The following is a 10,856-nucleotide window of genomic DNA, read 5'->3' as shown; positions in this document are numbered from 1 at the left end:
CCCGAAGATAAAATAAAAAAGTGATGAAAAAAAGAAATTAAATAAAGGAAAAACCATAGGAAAACCAGTGTAAAATAGTAAATAAAACGATAAAAAAAACCCACAGAAAAAGCCTCGTGCAGCTTCAATATTGGGCTGGCCTGATAGCGCCGCATTGTAGGCGCGATATATTATAAATTAGTACGGGCAATACATAGCTCTCTCAGTATTTGTCAAATTTTTGTCATTGATAGTCTGCATGACTGCATACTACCATGTCTCAAGCTCCAGTAAGGGAGTTTCTGTGAGCAGCAGATAGGAGATGAAAGCGGTGCTGAATGTGCAAGATGAATCTCTTCAAGAAAAATATTTTGGTATGCCGACTAATGTCAGTAGTTCTCGGAATGGATCGTTCAAAACCTAAAAGAAACACAAGTCAAGGGTGTGGCAGAACAGAGCCCTCAATTACAGGGCGTGACCCTTGCTTTCTTGAGAGAGAAAATCATCACAGCTAGAATTAGGTGACCCAATCCTTTACTAGTGAGATGAGATGATGATGAGAAAATCCAATAAATTTACAGTGCGGTCGGAGAATTACAACAACATTTCATCAACATTCACTACCTATAAGCAACAATATTGTGAAAGCAGCTAGCTCACCCTTGCACTTCGCAAGAAGGACCCGGTCCTGGTGATCTCTCGCAGTGGCTTATTGGTAAACCGGATGAGGTTGTAAGCCCACGCGCCAGAAACGGCGCCGCTAACAGGCCCGATGATGTAGACCCAGATGCCGGTGTAGCGGCCGAGGACCATCGCTGGACCGATGGTTCTTGCAGGGTTCATGGATGCTCCTGATATAGGCCTGCACATCACAGTCCGTACCCAGAAAATTATTTATTCTCTCAATATGACAGAAAGAAAAAAACCAGTCTGGGATATTTTACCACTAGGTTCATTTCACGCAACAATGGTAGAGTGAAATAAAAATCACAAAATTTCAACCGCGTCTGTACACAAATTAATGTTTTTTTTAAATTTTGATATTATCAGTAGAATTATCATGAAAACTAATTTCATATCACTTATTTCAAATATTTATAGCCTAAAATAGACTTTTACCCACTATCGGGTGTTAGCCCTTAGCTGTTTTTAGAAAGAAAGAAAAAACTCTTTTCACCATGTACTTCTGTTTTATTATGACATAGGGGCGTAACCAGACCCAGGGTACACATGCCATGGCTTGGGGCGTGACAACAACTCCAAAGTTGGCCTGGGGCATCTGGACACACAACTATTCCGACGCAGTCAGGGCATTTGTACTAGTAGTTTTTCTAGGAAAAACCAATCTACTGGGCACCCCCATTTGTTAGGCCATGTGGTTGCTGACCCAGTCAGCACATGGATCCTAGTATCCCACGCCACACAAATATTTAAAAATAATCAATGAATTCTCTTAAATAAAAGACACACACCTCCACTGTTTTTGTATTATTTTTCTTGATCTCAAAATTTGTAGATAATAGTTACTCCATGATTTTCTGATCCCACATTGTAATTTATGGCTATGTAATGCAACTTAAAGATCCTCTAATTGCACTTCCACATTGCAATTTCGAATAGTTCCAGTGTTATTTCACCTAATAAAAATCCAGTTTTTTGTACGCAATCAGATTAACACTAAAATCATATGTGAATCACGGTGATTGCATGCAAAACTCGCTAAAATTGTAGCGCACCAATGTATTATATATCTACTTTTACTTGTACATTGCCATTCCAAATAGTTTCAGTGTTGTTTGAAAGGAACCCATGAACATGTTTCAATCAATCATCATCTAAACAAATAACATGTTTCAATCAATAGATGACTTTGCTGACAACCAAAGTCCAAAAATGGCGAGTAAAATAGAGCAGTTATGGTGGAATTAATACCCGGCAAAGAGCACGTTTAGTAGCACGGTAGCTCCAACGGCCAGACCGGCGAGCTCACCAATCTGCTTGGAGTGAGAGGGGAAAATCAATGGCGGTGCGAACCAATTCATATAATTGAGCAGAAAACTAATCAAATCAATGGCTAGGGCAAGGATTACTTACGGCTCTGTTGTCGGTGGCGACTCCGGAGACGACGAACATGAGGTAGAAGGTGATGATGAACTCGAGCACCAGCGACTGCACGTCCGACCCGGACGGCACCGTCCCGAAGAAGTGCTCCGGCTCGCCCCCGAACAGCAGCCGCAGCGTGATGCTGGCCGCCGTCGACCCGATCACCTGGGCCGCCGCGTAGGCCGGCACCTGCCTCCACGGGAAGCGGCCGCAGGTGGCGAAGGCGAGCGTGACGGCGGGGTTGAAGTGCGCCCCGGAGATGTGGCCGACGGAGTAGACCATGACCATGACGGTCAGGCCCCAGGTGATGCAGATGCCCGGGAACGTCACCGTGCCGGCCGTCCTCTTGTTCACGGCCACTGCCGCGCAGCCGGCGAAGATGAGGAAGTAGGTCCCGAAGATCTCGGCCAGGATCTGCATGCGCCCATGATCCAAGAATGAATGTCATGGATAGATTATTTGCTCGCTTGTCCAAGTTGCCCAGAGGCTCAGAATAAACCAGTAGGCGACACTTTGAAACGCAAGCAACTACTCCCTTCGTTCGGAATTACTCGTCCAGAAAATGAATGTTTCTAGATGTATTTTAGTTGTAGATATATCCATTTTTATGACAAGTAATTCCGAACGGAACGGAATTTTGCTTTAGCCGCAACACTATGATATTGCTGCGTTTGGATTGCTATCGACTCATCACGTGGAAAGTTGTCATGTTTGTCCATTTGTTTGACTCTTCTGGTGTTTGAGCTCTGGCCTATAGGTGTGAACAACTGCAACTACTATGTGCTGGATGGATAATCATGCTTGCCCGAATCGCATAAGGATTCTCAGAAAGGAAAACGATAATGTAAAAAAAAAATCCGTGGATGAAAAACAATCCATAGTTGCATATGCAAGCATACATACCTTCTGCACGAACTGGACGGAGAGCATGGGCTGATTATTGCTGGTGCTGCTCAGAGCTTGCTCCCCTGAATTCTCGCACCCTGCTGGTTGATTCACTCCTCCTCTTCCTTCCTCCAGAGCTCCGGTGTGGTCTTGCTCTTGCAGGCCATTAGCAGCAGCTCCATGCTCTCCTCCGGCCATGCTTTAGCTCTCCTCCTCCCTTCCTCTCTGTCTGTCTGTCTGTCTGCTCTGCTCTGCCCCTCTCTCTCTATCTCTTTCTTGTTTCAGTACGCTAGCTTGTGCTATTTATGGGTTCCAGGCTCCCATCCACCAGCTAGAAGGCGACGTCCATGTGTCCTAGCAAATTAATGTTATCTTGTGATTTCTTGCGTTGACCACCGAATCACGAACCCTCCTAATGCCCGGAGACGGTAGCTACGAAGTTTCTCTGAAGAATGCATATGATGTCCGTGTCTCATATCAGATGCGTCACAAACAAAACGGGCCAAATAAGAGGATCATCGTACCATAAAGTAGACTAGCCCGTGTGCTTTGCCGGACGTTCACGGCATTCAGGACGATGCTCCTAGCTTCACGGAAACGAGTAAACAAAAAACGAGTCGTGCATTTTTTTTTGTCTTTTGATTTGTGCCCTTCTATCTGTCCATTTCGATTTGGCACCAGAACGAAATCACCGATCTATTTTACGTGGTAGAGAAGGATTGTAACGTTGATGCTTACATTTGATCCTAGCAATAAATCATAGTAGAAGAATTTGTAGTGCACGGAATTGTTATATATGGGGCGCAATGCTCACGATTATCGCTTTCAGATTATCCTTCTCTACTGAAGCTGGTCTATTTCAGATTATTCTTTTGGCGAATGCGCAGCGTTGCCGTTGCTCATGCAATTATATGCTTCAGTGTTTGACCTTCTACGCGTTTTGGTGGAATATACACCACGTGTGCAGATCTTGCAAAGAAAGAGGAAATGGAATCAATTTTGCTTAGCTCGTTGGCAGTTTTGTGTTCTCTCAAGCAGTTTGGCGAATGGCTGATGTAGGATCACAAAGTGGGAATACAAAGTGTGAACTGCCTGCGCAATTGTCCAGAAGGAGCCAAAACCAATTTCAAGCACTCGTATTAGCCTGCTTCACATGTTCTCCTTTATTTGCTCACTGGCTAACGAGGGAAGCAGACATAACCTTGTGTGCCCGTTGTTGTTGTTGTTGTTGTTGTTGTTGTTGTTGTTGTTGTTGTTGTTGTTGTTGTTGTTGTTGTTGTTGTTATTATGGTACCTTGTCCCCGTTTGGGACCGTTGATTTGTTTTGCCACGATGGTGGCCGTTGGATGTCTTTGGTAGGCATCGGGGCCACCCATGACTTAGCCCAAGAGGGGAGTTGGTCGGAGTGGCCGAGAGAGTGTCATGGCAATGGGAGGGTTCTGTCGGAATGTCGTTGGTCCACCCGGATGGAAGAGTGAGGCCATGAGTTTCGTGGTGTGGGTACAATGTACTAACCTCTGCAAAGTGTTTATTAAATCTATCGATAGTCGCGTCCTCGGTTGCGGACACAGCTCGTAAGTAGGTCACACCATGGGTCAACATAAATAAGCTAATCTTGCACACTGTAGATACACCGTGGCACTGGTTATGTGATGAAATTGTTGAGACCATGAGATGGTCGTTGTTGTGGAAACCAAAGAGTTGGTTCCGTTTGTGATCCGGGAGTGATCACCGTATTGATGAGATTGGTATTGTTTGTGATCCGGGAGTGATCATCGTTTTGATGATATTGGTTACAAGGTAACCCGTGTGGTAAGTGAGTCCGAGGGACTCGGTGCACGAGCATGTTCACTGCATGAGTAGTATGTTGATGCTTTGCGTGAGTAATATGTTGATGTTTTGCATTTAACCTGTTAACTCGTCGTATTATTGATTGCCATTATGCTTTTAGACATGACCGGTTGCTCCGAGCCGGGGTGCCACATCGGCTGTGTCTTTTTACCTTTATGCGTATTTTGGAGCTAGCGTGAGCGTTTGGAGTGCTCTCAGTTGGGGGAGTATGTTCCCTGAACTTAGGTGTCATCGGGTTTTCACCCCATAGCAGGTGTCTCGTAGGCGAGTTCCTGTGATGGGTTTTCCAGCGATGCCTTGAACTCGCTTTCCCCTTTCCCGTCCCCATCTGACTATTTCAAGTTGTATTTCCGTTGTTCAGTATATGGAAAGGGGTTATGCAGGTTCAAAAAACGAGCAGTGCCGTTCGGTTAGTGCCGTGCTGGCCCGCGTGCCGCAGCCTGCAGCCCAGGCACGGCCCGACTGCTAATAGGGCCGGCCCACCGGCACGCCAGACACGCTAGTCTCTGACTGCTATTTGATGCACATGACGTTTTTAGCCTATTTTTACATGTTGGGCTATATAGAGATATAAAAAAATAAAAATAAAAAAAGATAATCGGGCGCGCCGTGCCGGCCCGCGTGCTCAGCCTAGCAGCCCAAGCACGGCCCAGGGTGTGCCGCATGCCGGACCCAGCCCGTTTAGCCCGTGCCATGCCTGGCCCATGGCGGGCTGTGCCGGCGTGCCGGCCTGGTTGGCCCGGCCCATTTGGCCAGCTATAACCCCCGACCCCCTTCGCGGTTCAAAATTCAAAATCCCAAGCAGAAGCAGACCATTCTTCTTCCTCTTCCTCCTCCACCCACGCGGACTCCAGAACCATGAGGAAGGCGCCCGCAGCGGCCGCCAAGCCCAATTCTAGGGCGAGGGGGAAGCCTAAGCCCAAGCCCAAGTCCAATTCTTCTTCCTTATTTATTTCCATCTTAAATTACCTGGTTGTAATTTAATAATACTTGATGCATTCCAATAATTTCTGTTATGTGGCTAAATAAATAAGCTATCTACATCACACATATAGATAAGAAATTTTCCTCTGATTCCACTGTGTACGCGTTGTTTACATTGTTTCTTGAGCAACTGGTATCAGTCATAACATCAAGGACGGATCAGAGATCACTAGAGCTTTTCAGAAGGTTATACTTGCTTGGTTGATTAGTGTTTTGTGCGTGGAAAAAGCTCTGGGCTGTGTATCTTGGATATTCCAGTTGTAATTAGAAGCAGCAAGAAATTCAGTCTAAATGCACAGTCTAAATTCAGATAGGAAATCTTCCTCTGATTCCATTGTGTTTGTGTTGTTTACATTCTTTCTTCAGCAACTAACATCATTGATTGCTTCTCATGTTCCCCTTTCTTTTTATCAAAACTGGACCGTATGTATTATTTATGTTACCTGTATATGCCGATATCCATCTTCTTGTTTGGCTTTCCTTATACAGTCGTCCTCTTGCTTGTGGTAGCCTTTACGTAGCTGAATCTTTTCTGTATTTTCTGTAACAGGTACATGCCCTTCTCCAGATCAACCTGGCTGCTGAATTCCTGCACTCATGGAAGCAGAAAACTCGCACATTTTTCAAAATTATGAACAATTGGTTCAAAATGCAATTTTTTCGAAAATTCAAAAAAATGAACATTTTTTGAATATGTGAAAAATTGGAAAAGCTGGAACATTTTTGGAATTACAGAACATTTTCTGAATTTATGCCAAATTTTTAAAAATGAGAGCCTTTTTTTCAAATTTCTTTAACATATTTTGAGTTTGTGAACACATTTTCAAAAAGATGATTTTTCAAATTTGTGAACACATGTCGGAAGTGCGAACGTATTTTGAAATTCCTAACGATTTTGTGAATAAAAAGAAAAAGTGCGAACAATGTTTGAAATTCTGAACATTATATGAAAAGTTGTGAAAATGTTGAAACAAGACATTCCGAACAAATTTAGAATAAATGGAAGATTTTTTTAAAAATCCCGAACAATATTATAAGGCAAACATTTTATGAATTTATGAGCAAATTTGAACTCACGAATATTTTTTAAAATTTGGACATTTTTTGAAATTTTCGAACAGTTTTCGAGAATGTGAAAAAACTGAAGAAAGAAAAATTAACTTGAAAAGGGAAAAAAGAAAAAAATAACAGAAAGAAAAGAAAAAGAAAGAAGAAGAAGAGAGAAGAGGTTTTACCCGTGGGCTGTGGCAGGATTCCGTGGCCAAGGCCCAACTCGAGTTGTGCACTTGTACTAGTGGACTAACCCTCAAAAAATAAAAACCAGTGGATTTTCAGTCCAATGCATGTTCAGGTTCAGAGATCTCAACTGCAGGGCAACGCGACTTGTTAAAAGAGGTGGAGATGTCGACTGTTTTTTAGTATTTTTTTAGGGAAGCTGTCGACTGTTAGAATCATCAGCACTGTATATATTTGTAATGATCCGGGCTTAGTCTCAAACACTCTTTTTTCAATGAAGGGTGGACTTTATTAGCTTAAAATGGAGCGTTAAGATAATACAGACATAACGAGCACACATCCGGCCTCTGCATAGCAAGGATGCACACATTCAACACCAATACACACACATACACAAAAACACGCCGACAAATAGCAAAGTCAAATAAGACCAAAGCTATGCGTAGGTAACGAAAAAACACACAAAGCGATCAGATCCGCCATCAGCAAACGACATCAATGAATATATCCGCACCATCCATCCCATGACATTACAGGAATGACGAGATTCTTCAACAGTGACGCCTTCAGGAAGGAACGAGCTCAAGCTTCATCATCATCGGATTCAACCACTCAGAGTCAGGATCTAGGTTTTCACCCTGAAGAATTAGACCGAGCATATCCGAGCAATGCCTTCAAGAAGGTAACAATGTAAAAGCATCATCATTGCCAGATGTAACCAACTAGGGTCAAACCTAGGCTTTCGCCCCGGAGCTCGAGACTAGGTGCTCGAGAAGCACCACCATCGATGTCACTTATGTGTTGTCGCCACCAGTTTTCCACGATCCCAGCAGCTGCATGCGATGTGAGACCGCAACCACCGCACAACTATCCCTTTGCGCCAAGCCACCGTCTATAGTTCGCATCTCGTCGCCGAAGTTAACCACCAGATCTGGAGAGAGAAACCCTCACAAAGACCTTTCGATGGTCACCGCACTCCACAGCTAGTCTGTTGCCGCATGTCGGGGTGGTCACCAGACTCACCACAAGGGCAACCATCGACGGCAGAGCTCACCACTAGCGTGGCGGCGTCTACCACCTCGCGGAGGAGAGCCCTGCATATGCATGTCGGCTCAAGGCCTGAACTGCAGCTCGACGAGAGATCAGCCGATGTCCGCATGGTTAGGCCGGGTCCAGGCGATAGGACAGCGCGTCCCAGTCCATGTACAGCACAAGGAAGGTGTGACCAGTACACTGGATCGCATCATCCATCGAAGCTCACGTTGGACATGCAAACAACCCAATTGGGATCCAATCTGCGATAGCTGTGCATCTTCTGGCCGAGGTAGAGCTCAATGCATCTTTTGAGTTTTGACCGAGGTAGAGCACGCTGCAACCGCCGCCATCCGCAGATCCGACGGCCTCCCGCCGCTGCGCGTGCCGCCATCCACAGATCCGACGGTCGCCGCACTCTGGTCGATCCAACCTGTGGAGGGATCCGTTTGGGAAGCTTGCTACGCTGCCAAGGACAGTGGCATTGAACATCTTGCTGCTCCGCTTCCATGCGAGGGGCTGGAAGTTGATGCCTTGGATGGCAAGGTGGCGGCGACTCTATTCCTAACATCATGCACGGAGTAGCTTCTCATTCTACATTCAGCCTGTCTGGTAACATTATAATACCAATGAGAGGGTGTGCTTGTGTATTACACCCATCACTAGTAATGTTGTACTCCCTCCGTCCCATAATGTAAGACGTTTTTTGACACTACACTAGTATCAAAAAACGTCTTACATTATTGGATAGAGGGAGTACTTACTATTACCTAGTACTAGTGACATGCACGTATCAATCATCAGGCAAGCACTTTAAACGATCTCTCAAAAAGTAGGACAAAGATAATTAGAAGTACAGAAGGTGAAAATTGATCATGACACAGTTTTTTAAGCAAAACATAGTGGGATTATACAACATGTTATATTATATGCCAAATATCAGTGGCGGTGCACAACATTTTGGCATGCACCAATAGACATAAAACAAAACCCAGTACAAATTTCATACCAACATATGAAATTGACATCACAACTTTGAACTTCCGGCTTCGCCACTGCCAAATATAATGCATGTTCAGGTAAAACTGAAGCTCATATGATACCCGCATTTTCATAAAACCTTAATAACCAAATTTCTTTGGATTATAAATACCTAGGAAACAAATAAGCCCAAAATAACCATGCAATTCACTCATCACAATTGAATCTATCTGTTCAAACTTAACCAAGCAGAGACAAAAATAAAGCGGGCCAGTCGACATGCATGGGCATGGCTTCCAGACCTATGCCACCCGGGAAATGTTCCACTTCCATTCTTAGGTTTTCGATATCAACCCATCGCACGACCCACGAATCGTCTACGATGAGAAGCGTACCACCCTTCTCTTCGCGCCACATGCGTGCATAAGGGCGAATCTCAACATTTAGTTTGACCGACTTAGTGCGGAGCCAGACTCCACTATCGGTGTCGTTTCCCCGCGTCCACATGTCTATGTACCAAATGCCAAATTCCTTGCGCGGGCAAAACATTGCGAGAGACCGGTCCGCGGCGACGCTGAGCATTGGCAGCATGCTACTATTGTCGGGAAGTTGGTAAAAAGGGACTGAGATCTCTGTCAAGGAGACAAGGCCGGTCTCGGCGCTCACGTCTAAGGAGTAATATTTTGGTGAGGCTCCGACTTCCGATAAGCACCAGGCGAGCCAGTGTGCCACTCCACGACGCACGAGTGCGTTATCATATTTCCATTGGAGCAGCGAGAAGCCGCCCCTGCAGATCCCCGACATTTTCTCGAAACACTTTGTGGGCACACCCCAGGTAGGCTCTGCGGAGGAGAAGGTGTACAGGTTGCACTCCTCGTTGGCGTCGCGCTTGTGGCCACTGACGACGAGGGCTAGCACCTTGAAAAAGGCTGAGTAGCATCCCGAAGACGATGCACGTTTCCCTTGCAAGGAGGGACAGTCTTCACCGGTTACGATAGTGCAAGTGATGAAGGAAGCCTCGCACGCAAGGTGGGGGAGCACGTTGCATGCGCCAACTCGTAGGTCGCACACGGCAATGCGGACCGAGTTGCCGAAGACACCACGGAAGAGACGCACGACGAGTAGGCCATGGCGCTCAGCAAGTGGCTTCGCACCATCCAAGAGGCCATCCGGCACGCAAGACAGGATGTGGGTGAGGAGGCGGGGGCGAGCGCCGAGCACCGACCCCAGTGGCGGGACGAAGAGCGGCGGGTACGGCGAGTTGATGTCCTCCTTGTTGCATTGTTGCTGAATCAAGAAGCCAAGGCGGAGCGACGGATGTCTAGCGTTCGCCGTCCAGCAGCTTTGGAGGAAGGGGCGGTCAGCGATGAGGGCGCGCCATCGCTTGCTCGTGGCTGCGCAGCGGAACAGGGTAGCGGAGTCGGTGGAGACGCGGAGGAGTATCTCGAGGATGATGTCGTCCGGGAGCAGCATGGCCGCCGTTGTATCTCCCATCATGTTCGTTTTTCTTTTCTTTCTGGGGGAATCTTCTATATATGTTCGAGTTTTTTTTTTTGAGGGGATATATGTTCGAGTTGATCGGAGAGAGATCGAGGGTTCCCGTCGGGACGTTTATAACGTACGTAGGTGAGTAGGGCGCGTGTAACGTTTTCTACTTGGACTCGCGCGTCTTCCTTTTTTTCTTGTTGAGAAACACTTGGACTCGTCTTCCAATCTCTGTGTCATTGTACGGTCCAAGAAAAAAAATTCTACTGGTTAGGTAGGCTAACGTGTGGCCCAAGGGCTTAACGATGTGGAAGCTTTCA

General features: G+C 45.9%; 1 protein-coding gene across 2 annotated transcripts; it reads right to left on the bottom strand.

The window, feature by feature from the left end:
• Positions 1-415: 415 nt before the first annotated feature.
• On the bottom strand, positions 416-3,229 carry LOC119338854 (aquaporin NIP1-3). Of its 2 annotated transcripts, XM_037611072.1 has the most exons (4): positions 2,986-3,229; positions 2,074-2,496; positions 1,912-1,973; positions 417-841 (listed from the first exon to the last, which is right to left on the bottom strand). In XM_037611072.1, exons 1-4 carry the CDS (start codon positions 3,163-3,165, stop codon positions 631-633), a joined length of 876 nt encoding a protein of 291 aa, XP_037466969.1. In that variant the 5' UTR covers positions 3,166-3,229; the 3' UTR covers positions 417-630. The 2 variants fall into 2 exon arrangements, with proteins under 2 accessions (XP_037466970.1, XP_037466969.1); XM_037611073.1 differs by lacking the exon at positions 2,986-3,229 and having other exon boundaries at positions 416-841; positions 2,074-2,502.
• Positions 3,230-10,856: the final 7,627 nt, after the last annotated feature.

This window comes from Triticum dicoccoides, chromosome 7B (assembly GCF_002162155.2).
Source record: "Triticum dicoccoides isolate Atlit2015 ecotype Zavitan chromosome 7B, WEW_v2.0, whole genome shotgun sequence".
Lineage (NCBI taxonomy): Eukaryota > Viridiplantae > Streptophyta > Magnoliopsida > Poales > Poaceae > Triticum > Triticum dicoccoides.
The sequence above is the reverse complement of the archived record's forward strand: the minus strand, read 5'-3'. Positions and strand labels throughout refer to the sequence as shown.

Coding starts and splice junctions, on each gene's coding strand:
- LOC119338854 (XM_037611072.1), bottom strand. CDS start 3,165: ATGGCCGGAGGAGAGCATGGAGCTGCTGCTAATGGCCTGCAAGAGCAA. Junction 1,974..2,073: donor TCGCCACCGACAACAGAGCC/GTAAGTAATCCT, acceptor CACTCCAAGCAG/ATTGGTGAGCTCGCCGGTCT. Junction 842..1,911: donor CTAAACGTGCTCTTTGCCGG/GTATTAATTCCA, acceptor TGTGATGTGCAG/GCCTATATCAGGAGCATCCA.